This window comes from Crocuta crocuta, unplaced genomic scaffold (genome assembly GCF_008692635.1).
Source record: "Crocuta crocuta isolate KB4526 unplaced genomic scaffold, BGI_CrCroc_1.0 scaffold291, whole genome shotgun sequence".
NCBI classification, from domain to species: Eukaryota; Metazoa; Chordata; class Mammalia; order Carnivora; family Hyaenidae; genus Crocuta; species Crocuta crocuta.
Window position 1 is genome coordinate 3,257,263 of NW_027527977.1, and position 16,490 is coordinate 3,273,752.

Below are 16,490 nucleotides of genomic sequence, written 5' to 3' on the forward strand. Positions count from 1 at the left end.
TGTATTTCCCTGATGAGGAGGGATGCTGAGCATCGTTTCATGTGTCTGTTGGCCATCTGGATGTCCTCTTTGGAGAAGTGTCTGTTCATATCTTCTGCCCATTTCTTCACTGGGTTGTTTGTTTTTCAGGTGTGGAGTTTGGGGAGTTCCTTATAGATTCTGGATATTAACCCTTTATCTGATATGTCATTTGCAACTATCTAAAACGTTTCTAATACATATTTGTCCTTCAAAAAGATTTTGGAGAATTGGCAAGTTACCATATATAAATACCTCAAGTCTTGATCCAATTCCCCCAGTACAGAAAAATTAATATCTATTTTAATTTCAATTATATCTATAAAATCTCTCCATGAAGATGGTGGTGGTATAAAGGGTCAAATACCAAATGTAAATTATTTTGTAACAAACATCTTTATTCTTTTATGTCACAGATTACCCAGGAGTGATATTCAAAATACTTGCCATCTGTATAGTAAATATGAATTAATATGTAAGGCAGAATATATATACTGAAAAATAACAATATTTATTTCTAGGGTGGCTCAGTTAAGCATCTGACTCTTGATTTCGACTCAGGTCATGATCTCACAGTTTGTGAAACTGAGCTCTGTGTCAGCCTTTGCACTGACAGCATGGAGCCCGCTTGGGATTCTCTCTCTCCCTCTTTCTCTCAGCTGCTCCCCCACTCATGCTCTCTTTCTCTCAAAATAGATAAATAAACATTTTTTAAAAAACAATATTTCTTTTTATTGTCTAACTAAACTATGTATGGCAAAAATATGGGTAAAGCAATAGTACAAACCAGTCAGAAATCACGGTGATAATTTCCAGTCATTTGTGATATTTGCTAATTGTCTCTGTGTCCTGGGTAGTTTGGGTTGCCAGTGAGTGCCTTCCTCTGTAAAGGCCATCTGCTCTGTCAGGGTGACCCTTTCCTGTAGATGACTCTGTCCCTGTACTGCTTTCTGCCCTTGTCCCATCGAGAGGACAAGAGGTAGAGGCCTGCCTTTGTGGCTAGCCCCAAGTGTATCACCACCCTTTGAGGTATCTTAATGCTACCCCAGGTTTGTAAGTAGGCATTTCACTAACCTCTCTTCAGCCACCCTTTTTGAGGTGAGATGCTATCTTACTCTTACTCAGTGCACCAGCCATAATGAGGTAAACGTTATGGAGTTCACCTCAAGATAATAAAAAAGGATTATAAAATATGTTAGAAACTTGGAAATGCTAGATGTGATGAGGTTGAGAACCTCTGTTCTAGAGTAAAAGTATAAGAATATATTGTGGGGAGGATGGATAACAAAGTCCTCATAAACACCTTGAGGAGCCCAGGGCTGGTCAGAGAGCATGTGCATGCAAAGGGAACTGGGAGCCTCTTAGGAAGACAGCTTGGCACATCTTGCTTGGGCTGAACTGACCTAACACTGCATAGGCATAAAGGACACAAGGCATGTGTCCTGTGTATATGTCTGTCCCATCCTATGCAACTGTGGGGAAGTTCACACTATGAAAATAGCCAGTCAGAGCTAGGACCCTGGGCTCAGCCCCAGAGATGCCGCATTTCTTAGGGGAGCCCAAGTTTCAGGCTCAGTAGAGAACTGAGGCTAGACATCACTCTTTCCTAGCCTCTCCTGCACAGCACCATGCCAGGGGGATGGGTAAAGGACTATATATCTCCATGTACAGTTTAGGATCCAAGGCTTGAGTGATAGCAGGGAGGGAAACCTCTACTTCCTTCCCTCTGAAGCTATAGAGAAAGAGGATGCTGCTGCCCAGGTGGATGAATGGTGGCCAGTTTTGACCCAACCTTCTCAGACCAGGCAATCTGGAAAAACAGGAACTCCATGTGGCAGGAAAGGCAGCCGAGAACAGGTACTGCCGCAGAGGGATTCTGGGAGTTTTGGTGAGTCTCAGGTCTACTGGACTCCTTGAATGGAGGGAGCTCCTAGGTTGCTGGATGTACCATTGCAACAGAGACTGCTTTCGGGAATGAATGTTCCTGCCATTCTAAGATGTGTGCTTGAGTGACTTAAAATGGATATTGAAAAGCTGTGATTTTATTATATGTACATCAGGCTCATAGAGCAGGGCCTATGACTGGACTTCAGTGGCTCCCTATTTTCCTCAGAACAAAATCCAAATTTCTTGCCATGGCCTTCAAAGTCCTTAGATTCTGGGCCTCGCTCCCTGATCTCACCTCATCACTGCCCCTCCCCACCTTGTGCTGTAATGCTACACTCAGACCTAATGACTTATCTTTCCTCCAATGCAACACACTCAGTCTCTCTCTCTCACAGCTATTGATCCCGCTGACCTCCTGCCTGGATTCCATCCCTACTGCCCAATGGAAGCTCCCCCGACTTTACCTGCTGCACCTTGGCTCCTCAGATGGATCTCACATCAGCTGTGACTGCCCTTCATGATAGATCATGAAGGACTCACAGGTTCAGGCAAAGGTGTCCCGGTTAGGTTCATGCTCAGCATGATCTTGTGCCCCAGCATGAGGTTATAGATTAAATTGTGTCCCACAGAAAGGATAGGTTGATGTCGTAACCCTGGGTACCTGTGATTGTGACTTTGTCTGGAAATAGGGTCTTTGCATTTGCAGTCAAGTTAAGATGAGGTGATACTGGATTAGGGTGAGCCCAGATTTGATTACTGGTGTTCTTATAAGAAGAGGGAAATCTGGATAGACACACACACACGTGTATGCCATGTGACAGCAGAGGCAGAGGCTGGAGTTATGCATCTACAAGCCAAGAAATGTCAAAGACTGCCAGCAGCCACAAGAAGCTAAGAAGAGGCATGGAAGGATCCTTCCCTAAGCCTTCAGAGAGAGCATGGTCTGCCCATACCTTCATTTCACACAAAGAAGCTCAGAACTGTGAGGGAATACATTTTATGGTTTTAACCACTAAATTTGTGGTCATTTGTTACAACAGCCCTAGGAACATGATATACAAGGTATGCATGATTCGGGATTAGAATTACCTATTTTTTTTTGTTGTTTCTATCACTATAGTAACTTCCCATAGGGCAAAGACTATATCTGGTTTGGTTATCATTAATAACCCAGCTCTTGGAACATAGGATATTCTATATTAAACATAAAGTAAATAAAAGCTCCATAATTGAACAGGAGAAAAGATTCATTACCTGAAGGAAAATGGTTCTGTACAAAAAGAGAGAGAGAGAAAAGAAAGAAAGAAAGAAAGAAAGAAAGAAAGAAAGAAAGAAAGAAAGAAGGAAGGAAAGAAGGAAAGAAGGAAAGAAAGCAGGAAGGAAGGAAGAGGTGAAGGGAGGAGGAATCTTTTAGGATGCACTCAGAAATATAGCAAATAAAAAGAAAAAAAGACCAAGACCATTTTTTGTGTTACTAAAATTAAGTCACATGAAAATTTCTACTTCACTCTTTTTGACAAGGTATATGATAGCTGTTATGACAATTTTTTAATAGATCAAATAATCCATTAAATTTTTTCTCCCTTTATTTTTAAGCCCAAGAGACATCCTAGGAGGTGATCATGATTTGATATTTGGTAAAAACAAAATAAATTGCTTTGCAAATCTTCAGTGTAGATAAAATTAGCACATACTTTTGAAAACTTTACTAGCCTCACAATCATCAGGATCTACATCAGGGAATGCACTTCACTGTCAGAAATCCCAGATGCAAGTGCTGGGCATCCACGCCTGCTTCACGGAATCCTGAAAATCTTCTTTGCTTCTTCTAAACTTTTCTCAGTGATGGGAGGCTTCCTCTGGCTGCCAGGCTGCAGAAACTTCTTCACGGTAGGGAGATTGCTGACTCTGGTTTTCAGGGCCTGCAAAGCACAAGGGCACAGCCTCAGATGGAGCCAAAGACCAACCCCATCGTTAGCACCAGCCCAGGAATCAAAGACCCTCCTAGACAAAGACCAACTGAGTCCCCTCCATCTGCACCAATGTAAGGTTGGGAAATAGACACCCAGTGAGACATGCAGATGGGAGGAAGAAAAGACAGCTCGATACCATTTTCCCCAAAGACATCTTTGTTTTAGGCTCTATTCATTTCAGGTCTTCCCTGTTCTCCCCCTCACATAATTCCTCTAGCTTCACCAGTCTTGTGCAATACAGGGAAGAGGACTGTGTCTGTCAGAACACACACACATCAAGTCTCCAAACAGACAATGAAATTGTAGGGAAATCGCACTAGACGTGAAACAGAAAATGTAGGAAGATGAACCATGAGACTGGTCAAAACCAGTCATACCACTGGAGAGGGACAGAGAGAGGGAGACTCTGCCCAGAGAAACATATCTGCCCTCAGGAGCAGGTGCAGAGAGAAGAAATCAGAAGGCAGGAGACCTGCTCAGACAGACACAGGAAGGAAAGAGAAAGACATAGGTGGATAAGGGAAATCCCAGAGAACACAAGGACAAATGCCATAATGCAATGGGGATGGGGAGATTGATGCTGAGCCTTGGGTCCTTCTCATGGTAAAGACAATGTGTTCTCCTTGGGGAAGCATCCATCTCAGATGTTCTTGGCATGACAAGATTCTCTGTGTGCTCAAGAAGCACCTAGAAGGTAATGCTGGAGGTGGGGGGACAGCCAAGTCCTGGACAACATTGGGACCCAAATGAAAATGTTAGATTCTGAGTAGGGGAGATGCAAGCCTTCCCTCCTGAAGCCTATGAGAGAGATTACCTTCAGCAGAGGGAAGCTGGCCAGAAGGCTGGGGTCAAGCTCTTCCACATAGTAGAGAACTTCAACTAGGTGAATGTCAGCCCTGCTGAGCCTGTTGCCAACAAGGTAGTCTTGTCCGTGGCTCTTTAACACCTGGCAGAGTTAAGGAATCACATCAGGCTGGGATCCTCTGCCCCTCCCAGCTCCCTCCAGTCCAACCTCCCCACCTCTGCCCCCTCACTGATAGGGTGTTGGCTTCAGACCCTCTTCACTGAGCCCTGACTCAGTGTGACAGTAGATCTCTCCTGTTCTTTCCCTGCTCCTCAGCTGAAGCCCCAGCTTCCGTTTCCCTATAACCTGTGCTCCTGTGTATCCTTTTCAACTCTTCTGATGTATACAACTTTTCCTAATAAAATGTTGGGAAAATTCATGAAATTTATTAAGACATTCCAATAATATGCAAACGATAACATGAAGAGAAAACCCACAGCACCACCAGCTTAAGGTAATTTAGCAAATACCCTTTCAGACTATGTACACATAGAAATATGGATAATTACTATGCAAAGAATATAAGAGCACTTCGAATGCTATATGGCAATCTACATTTTTCATTTAACTTATCATAGGGCTCTTTGATTTCAGAATGTAGATGTGCTCAAATGGGATGACAGTTCAGGTCTTTGTTATGTGAATGTGCCCCAAACTCTCAACACCAAAAAGGTCACGAGAGAGAGTGTTTTCTGCTTCCTATTAATTCTTCCCACCTTGAATAGGGCCAACACACAAGCCATGAATTACATTTTTTTCTGTGATTAACAGAACGATCTACTGCCTCATTAAGATGGGTGTGTCCATGCTAACACCTCCATTTATATGTAAGGCCCCCTGTATCTCCTACAATCATTTTTTGGGGGGCCCATAATTTTTATTTAGCATGGTTTCAGGTAGTTTAGAACTTGAAACATTCTTCTCTTATGTCCAAGGAGAAACATTAACTAAGATAAGTACTATCTACAGTGATGGAGTCTTATTTCCTTAGTTTGCATGGGTGTCCTCTAAAGTTTGAGAGCCATGCCTTCAAGTGTGTCAATTATTTTTTCCTTAACATCTCTCCANATCTTATTTCCTTAGTTTGCATGGGTGTCCTCAAGTTTGAGAGCCATGCCTTCAAGTGTGTCAATTATTTTTTCCTTAACATCTCTCCATCCCATTGTCCTCATCTCTGACTAGATACATCTCATCCTTCCCCTAAGACACTACCACATTCTCCTAAAGGGCAGCTGGTCTCATGTCTCCCTACATATGTTGCCACAGTATCTTCTGATGCATTGCTCTCATTGTGTTCCTCTTGGATCAAAGCCCCTGCATGGTGCTCTGTCTGTAAGACCTACTCCTATCTCCAGTGTGGCTCTCAGAGCCTTCAACAGCCCAGGCTCTAACTATGACCATGGAAGTCTGCCAAATTAAGAATTCTAGATTGGCTCCTGGTAAATGACATCTTGCTGGAAAATTAAAACTTGGGTATCACTGGTGCAATGCTTCCTCACAGTCCATTCTTATAAAATGCCCTGAGAGTCAGGGTGCAGCATTAGTATTCAGGAAGGCCCACTGGAAGTAAAGGTCAAGGCTCAAGGAATGCTAGCCACTGTCTATCTTTTCTTCTATGTGTAGTGCCCAAAATGCTCAACTGTCCACTTACTTTTTCAAATGCAGGGAGATAACGAGCTGTTATTTTCTCTTTGACCTGGGCAATCTTGGCCTCTTTCTGATCAGGTGGACACAGAGGCAAAAGGAGGATCATTTCATTCAAATCTGCCACACCTTCTGTGTACATATCTATCCTGAAAGACAAAATGACCAAATTGTCAAATGCCTTCTGCCTTGATTTTAGAGTTGAAAAATGTACAAGAATGGGACATCAAGAGGTGGCAAAGTAATTCCGCTCTATTTAATGCATTTTATATACCATTCATTCAGCTCTCAGTTTTTCTTTATTTGAACATTTCATCCTAGAACAAGCCACCAAGGTAGTTGTGTCTAAAACTATCATTATACACATGATCAAATAGAGGGACAGAGAGCATTGGTGACCTGTATAGAGTCACAGAGAAATCAGTGGAATCCTGCAAGTATCTACCAGGAACATGCCTAGGGTCTGTCACCTCTGTGGTGGCTTGTTCTGTGCACAAATGGAGTGTGACTCCATGTGGCTAAGATCTGCCCCCTAAGTGATCTCCAGAGAGAGTCCCTGGACTCCAGAGAGTCCCTGGAACAATCATCTCCATCATGTCCCCTTCCTCCCTTGTTCTGTTACAGCACCCAGGCCTGTTTATGTGCCCAACATCAGCATTTTTTCCAATTATTTCCCACAACTCATGGCTCCACACTTTTTACACATACAATCGCCCAACTCTGGCCTTGTTTGCATTTCTCAACCCTTCACCTAAAATATCCCCCGAAATGGTGAAATACTTTTTACATTCCAAACAGTACATATTCCAGAAGAATTGGTTCAGTTGTTCCAAGCTGGGCTTCCCGTAAGAGTTTTTTTAAACAAATCTTTATTAGCACACAATTCAATACCATAGGTGTACACTTCAAAAGTGTATAAGTTAGTGATTTTTAGTAAAGACACAGAATTCTGTACCATCACCACACTCTAACTACAGAATATTTTCATAATTCCAAAAGAAATGCTGTATGATTTGATACCCATTCCAATTTCTTTCCTCCTCTAGCCCCTAGAAGCCACTAAACTACTTTCTGTTTCTATATATTTGAATGTTCTGGATATTTCATACAAATGGATTCATACACTATGCACCTTTGTGTCTGGTTTCTTTCACATAATGTGATGTTTGCAAGGCTTATCCATGTGGTACCATGCATCGGTACTTCATTCCTTTTCACGGCCAAACAATATTCCATTGATGAGTAGACTAACCAACCACTCATCAGTTGATGCACATTTGTGTAGTTTCCACATTAAGAACACCACTGCTATAAACATCTGTGTACAAGTTCTAGCATGGATGTATTTCCACTAGTCTTGTTTGTTGGAGTTGCTGGAATTTGGCAACTCTATGGTTAACTTTTGAGCAACTCAAAACAGTTGCTTCTAAGATTTAAATTTCAATCATGTGGTCCCATCACCACAGAGGGAAGAATCCACAGATATGGTTATATTGACTAAATCTGGCTACTTCAATCCTGTATCAAATTATTCGTGATAACCCTGGCATCTTGGGGACCACGCTCTGCTAACCCTTGTCAAGTGGCCAGTCCATTTAATAGGCCAATAAGTGAAGTTCTTGGTCATCATTCTCATAATTTCTGAAACTTCAGACTCAGTGCCTTTGGATCCTTCTATTCCCCAGTCTTATCTGCTGAACACTCAGACACATTGTCCTTTGTCTCTAGCTGTTGGACGATATCAGCTCCTAAAGGCCTGAGTGTCTAGAGTGATGACTCCACCATCTTTCTGGCTTTATAGTTCATCAGCATTAGCAAAATACTGTCACCATATGTGCTCTATATGTGGACCGCTTCCTTTTCTGTAATCCCCTTTGGTGAATCCACTCCAAAGGGAAGTCCTCATCCTCATAGCTCTCTGCGGTGTTGGACCTCAGTCTATACCACCAGATCCTGTGCTGCTGCTGGCCACAATCTCCCCGACACAGTCCTGCCCACCAAGGAAGAACCCAAATTTTTACATTAATTGCTCATGGAAGAATAAAAGAAATACTGTACAGAGCTCTCTCCTTTATGTCTTTCCCATAGAGGTTGTATTTGGTGGCAATGTAGTTGAGAATGGCTCTGGTCTGGACCATCTTCATTCCATCAATTTCAACCATTGGCACTTGCTGGAACAACAAATGTCCATCTTTTGAAAAAAGACAAGAAGAAGCAGAGTGACATATTTTATGGATCATACTCTTTTAACATGAAAAACACTTGTTGCCATGACCGAAGATATAAAAGGAAACAAAAATTATTGCCTGGTAACATTTCACCAAATCTGTATTTTGGTTTTTGCATCCTATAATCCTCTTTGTTCTCAGTCTGCACTTTACTTTTCACCTATTATTTCATTTATCTTTTTTTGAAAAATTTTTAATGTTTTTTTTTTTTGAGAGAGAGAGAGAGATAAAGAGAGATGAGCACAAGTGGGGGAGGGGTAGAGAGAGGGAGACACAGAATCTGAAGCAGGCTCCAGGTCCCAAGCTGTCAGTACAGAGCTGTTCCTGACGTGGGGCTCAAACTCATGAACCATGAGATCATGACTCAAGCCAAAGTCAGACGTTGACTAACTGAGCCACCCAGATGACCCTCATTTATCTTTTAATTTCCCATCCAGATACGTGGTAGGTTCCTGTATTTTTTGCAGTTGATTTGCTTCTATGGATGTTTTAGGAAATGTTGAGAGAGGCTACAAAAGGGCCAACACTGCATTCATTTCAAATGAAACATCCAAAGTAAGTCTCCAGGGTTCATGCCATTAAGGCAAACGCAAAGGGAGATTTCTATGTAGGGTGTTTTGCTTGCTCTTCCAGTTCTACCACTGGACAGTGTGTGCGGAACAAGCCCTGGTTTCCTGACCCTGCTGATGTGAGTAGTGCTTGAACTTTGTTCTTCATCTCCATCTTCATACTGTTACCTGGACTTTCAACTAATCCAACTAAACTCCGTATCATTCTCTGAGTCTATGATATTGCTAGGATATTAGCTTGCAATAACCCATCAGAGAAAAGACACACGCAACTGCTGGACTATTTTCTACTCCTTTCACTCTACTGCGTATGTTCGAGAGTCCTTGCATGGGCAGGCTCTGTGGGATCCTGAACTGACCCAGCTCACTCAGGGTGCAGAAAAGCTGGAGAATGCAAAGGGAGAGCATTCACAGGACACGGGGGATAGTTCCTTCAGCAAATACTCAGAGTTCAAGCCTCCCCTAGCCTTGAATGAGGTGGAGGATCTCCCCAAGGAGCCCTGCCCCTCAACTTGGAGTCACTTCTCTTCCATTCCACCACCCCCAGCTCCCACCACACTCACACATAGGTGTTCAAACCTCAACTTATGACATCTAACTGACCCCCTAATCTGAGCAATTAAATACCTGGTCTTACCATTTTTTAACTTATCCAAGTCTTCTGGAGTTTCTATAAATTTCTCTTCAAACTGGAAAGCAGAAACAGTGAATTAGCATTCCTAAAACATCAAGGATGCTTCTTTAAATTCATCTCATATTTGATAAAGGTTCATGTTTCTAATTATTGCACAAATGTCAAAAATTATATTTTGTAGTTTTCTTGAATCAAAATCCAAATAAGGCCTACACATTATGCTAAGCTTCTGAGTTTGCTTAAATTCTTTGATGGGAAGAAATTTAATAATATATTAGGTGAAATCTGTCCACCTCTTAATAGCTAACAATTTTTTTTAACGTAAAACTCTTGACAGGTCATTTAGAAAAATAAAAGAATCTCCTAGCTTATGTGAGAAACATATTCTGATAGAGTCAATGTTAGGTCCAACTTAGGATAACAAAACTCAGATCTCACCTCTACTCCAGCTGAAGCCAGGAGCCACCGGATGGACTCCATTCTTCCACGTCCATTAAAGTAGTGAAGCTTGGGCTTCCCCGCCATGATAGTCTCTGGATTTCTCTAAACATGAATGAAAGAACAAATAAATGAATGAACAAATGAACACTGTCACAGAAGCAAAAATGTACTTTTTGATGTGGCTCAAATAGTACTAACAATGCTGAAGGATTACCTGCCTTCTTCGTGGAAGAATTAGAAGAGACACTAGAGTGTCTTTCAAGACCGAATTCTCATCCCATCATTAGCCAGTCCTGGGAAATTGTCCCAAACCATGCTTGTATCTCCACTGTGTTGCAGGCTAATAGGTGAGTGTGTGTGGTAAGGATGCAGGTGTGGGTGTTAGGGGGAGGGGGAACGATTAGAGAATTGGTATTTGTTGAAAATCTGCTAATGATCCTGACCCAATACCAGTCCCATTGGATACATTATATCTTCAGTCCTCATAATGGCCCCGTGAACTACTTGTTATCAGACCCACTTTTCAGTTAATGAAACCAAGGCTCAGAGGTGAAAAGGCTTGTCCATAGTGATTCTCTAGTGAGTGATGGACATGGAAATCCACACCTAGGACTAAAAAGAGGGCAGGCTTGGAATCCACACAGGTGCTGGCATTGGGAGGGAGCCTGTGAGGGGCACTGAAACCAGAGGACTTCTCTGACAAGAGGGGGATGAGGAACAAGTCAGGCTTCCACTCCTTGACTGTTATGCTGTTTTTGTTTAAAACAAAATTAGGGCTGACACTTGCTTAACTCTAGCTCAAAAGACCCCAGTTCTTTCCGTAGACACAGGATCACAGGATGCTAGTTTCCTTCAACTGTCTTTCTTTCTTTCTTTTCTTTCTTTCTTTTCTCTTTCTTTCTTTTTCTTTCTTTCTTTCTTTCTTTCTTTCTTTCTTTCTTTCTTTCTTTCTTTCTTCTTTCTTTCTTTCTTTCTTCCTTTTAAATTCTACATTCTGCCTCTACTTAGTAAACTGTATAATCTGGAAAAGGGGATGTGACTGTAGTAACATTACAGTCAATGGAACAGAACTAACATTTCTTCAATGTCTATTATATAATGGGCATTTTTGCCCATTTATCTTCCATTAATCCTACAAAAATCACCTGAGATGTATTCTGTTATTAGTGTCCTTTTAAAGTTGAGGGTTACTGAGGTTTCTTGAGTAACTTGCCCAAAGTAAGTGGTGAAGTTAGGACTCAAATCTACTATTACTCAAAGACAAAGTCTTTATTTTCTACCCTGGTGTTTTTAAAACAATGCATGAGAATCCTTCAACAGATTGTGAAATCTATCAATTTTTAAAATGAAGTAGGGGAAAATAGAAAATGTCAGAGTGCATTACATGTAAAAACACAAACTTTGTTTCATGAGGTCTTATCTTCAATGATGTTTGCATATATGGGGCTGTGCATGAATGCACACTCATTTAATCAGTATAATGTAGGAGATACTTTGTGTCTGGTCAATGGAATTTGAAAACCCTTAGTCCATCTCAGTCTGCATAGGAAGTGAACCAAGCAGGGAACCAGACAATGAAACTCTATGGCTCAAACAATGGATGTGCTATCAGAGGTGTGAATGGAAACACACAGGACTCATTAAAAGGTGGAGTCCCAAAGTCAGGTCTTAAGGAGGAACAGTTACCTTTTCTATGCAAATCCCAAGCTCTGTTTACAAAATGTTAAGATTCTCTTGCAAAATTTTGTTGTGGAGTTTGGGACAAAAATATACCTCTCTTACCCAGTGACTACATCTCTGAAAACATGTGTGTGACTTGAATTTTAGATATCAAAATGTTTTTAATGTCCATATTTTTCATTTGGGACTCAACAGTCAAATCTTTAGAAAGTAAAGAACCATTTGGAAATGTACTTACACAAGTCATCTGCCTTGTAATTGGAGATTTTGTTTCTTGTACTTTCTTACCACAGGGAATAGAGGTGCTATGACTCAGCAGAAGGAAAAGAATAGCACTCATACTATGTGTGTTTTGAACTACAGGTCACAGAGCTGTGATTCAAAACCTCACACTGCCTTATCCATGGTGTAAGGATCAGGTTACTAAAGGAAATGATATTTACCTCATGTAATATTTTATCAAAGGGCTCCCCCTGATAAGCAACTTTGTTGACCTTCTGAAGAGGAAGTTTCCAGAGACCTGATCAAGACTGGGGCAAAGGTTATCAGAGAGTTTTGCCTGATCAAGACATCAGCAGATTCTGGTTCTGCCCCTGCCATGTGCACCCCTTGTGTCTTCCATGTCTGGCCCATCCCCCATGCCACTGGCTCCCTGATCCGAGTGTGTTGGAGTCTCTCCTGCCCCAGCCTCCTTTGCATGGATTCCTGCCGCTGCTTCTCTCTGCAGCTACTCACAGCACTCGCACTGGGCCTCACTCTCAACTCTTGTTGAAAATGATTACTTCTGTCCCAACATCCTGTTCCTTACCTGGGAACAGACCTTTCACTGCTTCTTCTTCAACACTTTGTTTCTGGTGACATGTAACGTATATCCTGCTTTCAAAAAATTTCCTTCAAACTTTCTCAACTAACATCATTGATCAGTTTTGTGTACTAAGAAATGATGGCTCCACAGGAATAAGACAGGCACCTGATTTGGTCTCTGTCCTGAAGGGTTTAGAGACAACTGGCAGCACGCAAAAGGCCCAGTGGTGACTCCAGTTTAATTGGTCCCAACCCCCAATCATGATTCTCTAAGCCAAGCAGTTCAGAGCAAGGTGAAGGCTGCCAGGCTGAAAGCCAAGGCTCCTGCCTCCCAGGGCAGCATGACAGGTTCATGCCCATTGCCTCTTTGACCACCATTTGTCTGTCTTCCTGCTCTGCAAATTAGGATCACACCTCATCCTTGTCACCTGTGCTCTCTTGAGCATCTTGCAAAGTGCTTTTCCTCAACACCATTTCAATATCTTCTGCCATACATGCTATATTTCTTCCCGTGGATTCTGTTATGCCTGGACAGCTTCTGGACTGTTAAAGTGATGTCCCGGAACCTGTAGTCTCGCCAATCCAAACCTGTCTTTCCCCACCAATGTTAACACCTTGGACAGCACACTGTGAACTCTTCTTACCTTCTGGTTGTAATGGCTCATGCGTTCTAGCTGGGTGAATTTCTGTGCCTTTTAGAAATGAATTGTGTGCTCTGCTGACTACCTACTTTTCCCATCAAGTTTTCTTGAGTTTGGGAGTTTGATAAGTCATGTAATCCAGTGATTCTTACGTGGGGGTGATTTTGCTTCTCCACACCCTGGAAGACATCTGATAATGTCTGGAGACATTGTTGGGCATCAAAACCAGAAAGGAGAAGGTTGCATTTTCAGCTGGGTAGAGATCAGAGATGCCTTTGATATGGCATGAGACCATGTGCCTCTGAATGCTTTTTATCTACTACAAGTCATTCTGCATTTTATCTGCCTATTTTTCATCAACTGTGTTATCCTAACAGACATATTTATTGGATACTTGGTTGGAAATATCTTTTTTTTTTAATGTTTTTATTTATTTCTAGGAGAGAGAGAGAGAGAGAGAGACAGCGTGAGCAGGGGAGGGTCAGAGAGAGGGAGTCACAGACTGAAACAGACTCCAGGCTCTGAGCTGGCAGTCAGCACAGAGCCCGACGCGGGGCTCGAACCCACGAACCGCGAGATCATGACCTAAGCGAAAGTCAGACTCTTAACCGACTAAGCCACCCAGGCGCCCCTGGTTGGAAATATCTTATGGTTGATTGTAGTTAGCTACTGTACCTATGTAGTCTTTCCAGAATAGGACGCATTGCCATTTTGAGAAAACGCAGTAATTCTCCCGTTATCCATTGGCACTTACTCTGCTCCACAGGCTGCCTGTCACTGGCACTAGAGTGGAGCCTCAACTCCACACTGTGCTCTTTCTAGAAGCACTGAGTGAAACAGAAAGAAACCGTGAGAATCTTAACTGTGTCAACGGTATTGCCGAAGTGACCACTTCTTGCAAAACTTGTAAATAAACTATCATCGTAGACATTTTAAAGGTGTGAAGTTCACAAGTTTGAGGAATTATGCATGTTAACACTATTGTCAAGTACATTCTTTAAAACTAATTAAATGTACATTTCTACAATAAATACTTTTAACTGAGCAACAATGACAACAAAAGGACAATTAGCAGGATGGCTCCCCGCAACAGGAATAAGCCAGCCCAGTGTCAAGAAGGCCAAGTTGCAAAACCCTGCTCCAGCCCTTCTCTAGGCTTGCCATGTGTGGCCCAGAAAGAGAAGGGGACTTGTCAGCCAGCTAATCGGAGCAGAGACTGACTTAGAATCTAGTTTTGCTGACACTCAGATTAATTTTTTCTCTTATATGAAGTCTTAATTTTTGATTTTTCACAGCCTACATCGTATCACAGCATCACAATTCACAACTGCTGCGTGTTGACTACAGTGGTTCTCTGTGTCTGCACGGGCCATGTTCCAAGATGCCTGAAACTGAGGAGACTACCAAACCCTATGTTCTTGCCCTATAAATATGTACATATGATGAAATTTCATTCATAAATTAGGCACAGCAGATTAACAACAATGACTAATAGTAAAATAGAACAATTCTAGTGATATGGCATAATAAAATGATGGGCAGTTTATAACTCATGAATATTTTTCTTTCTGGAATTTTCCATTTAACATTTTCCGACTGCAGTTACCACAGGTACCTGAAACCACAGAAGGCAAATGACATGTAAGAGGGGCCACTATACTTCCACAGAGAAAGTAAGTCTGGCAAAACACCTGCACTCTCTCCTGCCAGGTTGTATTTTCAGGTTGCTGAAATAGTATCATTTTTTTTCCCCTCGTATCATTCAGGTTTTTCTACCTAATTCTTAAGTCCTAGGTTTCTAATCTCTTCATTTTTACATTTCTGGAAAGATGTACCCAACAGCAAGTGAATAAACAACGCTTGGGGCGCCTGGGTGGCCTAGGCTGTTAAGGATCTGACTGTGGCTCAGGTCATGATCTCATAGTTTGTGGGTTCGAGTGCCGTGTCGGGCTCTGTGCCGACAGCTCAGAGCCTGGAGCCTGTTTCAGATTCTGCATCTCCCTCTCTCTCTGCCCCTCCCTTGCTTGTGTTCTATCCCTCTTCCAAAAATAAACATTAAAGGGGCGCCCGGGTGGCTTAGTCGGTTAAGCGTCCGACTTTCTCCCAGGTCATGATCTCGCGGTTCGTGGGTTCGAGCCCCGCGTCGGGCTCTGTGCTGACTGCCAGCTCAGAGCCTGGAGCCTATTTCAGAGTCTGTGTCTCCCTCTCTCTCTGACTCTCCCCTGCTCATGCTGTCTCTCTCTCTCTCTCTCCTAGAAATAAATAAGACATTTAAAAAAAAATAAATAAATAAACATTAAAAAAAAAAAAAAACCTTTTGAACTGTCTCCCAAACACACCAAGAAGCACAATGTGAGTATAAAACAGACTTCTCCTTGTGCTAAGGACACGTTTTTAACGAGTTTTCTGGTGACCTAGAGATAAGGATGGAAGGCAATGTCCAAAGACTTAGAAAAGCGGTACTTACCCTCCTGAAGTCTGTCCCCCACTAGCCTCAGCAGCTGCGTGCCAACCCCTCATGCGTTTTTAAGCTCTTTGACAATAACTCCTCCTCTCTGGGGTGGATAGAGTTCAGTGGGGAGAAAAGTCACTCCCACAAGGTTCAGGGCCGTGGCTCCCATGCTAGATATGCAGGAAATGACAAGTCATCCTCTTATGAAACAACTATTTAATATGTTCCCTTTCAAGATTGGCAATTAAAAGATTAAACAAGTTCAAAATGATTGGATTCTCTGCCAGTCAGTGAGATATGGCTTTGGGAAGAAATTTACAGTGAGATTTTCATGAATTGCATATCAGGACCAAGACAGATGAAAAGCCTCTACCACGAGGCTAGCAGATCTCGGGAATACTTTTCATACTGGGTTTTAAATGAAATACAGGCACACAATTGAATGTGAATTTCAGACACATGATACATTATTTGTTTTGGTACTGGCACAAAAATAAGACATATAGATCAATGGAATAGAATACAGAGCCCAGAAACAAACTCATGATTATATGGTCAATTAATCTTCAAAAAAGGAAGCAAGAATATGCACCAGGGAAAAAGAGTTTCTTCATAAATGGTGCTGGGAAAACTGGACAGTGACATGCAAAAGAATGAACTGGACTACTTTCTTAC

At 42.1% G+C, this 16,490-nt stretch overlaps 1 protein-coding gene across 1 annotated transcript; it reads right to left on the reverse strand.

The window, feature by feature from the left end:
- Nucleotides 1-3,438: 3,438 nt before the first annotated feature.
- On the reverse strand, nucleotides 3,439-15,879 carry LOC144222376 (glutathione S-transferase A2). The gene is made up of 7 exons (XM_077752870.1): nucleotides 15,831-15,879; nucleotides 10,236-10,340; nucleotides 9,801-9,852; nucleotides 8,425-8,557; nucleotides 6,374-6,515; nucleotides 4,693-4,824; nucleotides 3,439-3,827 (listed from the first exon to the last, which is right to left on the reverse strand). The coding sequence occupies exons 2-7, from the start codon at nucleotides 10,320-10,322 to the stop codon at nucleotides 3,702-3,704; spliced, it is 672 nt and encodes a 223-aa protein (XP_077608996.1). The 5' UTR covers nucleotides 10,323-10,340; nucleotides 15,831-15,879; the 3' UTR covers nucleotides 3,439-3,701.
- Nucleotides 15,880-16,490: the final 611 nt, after the last annotated feature.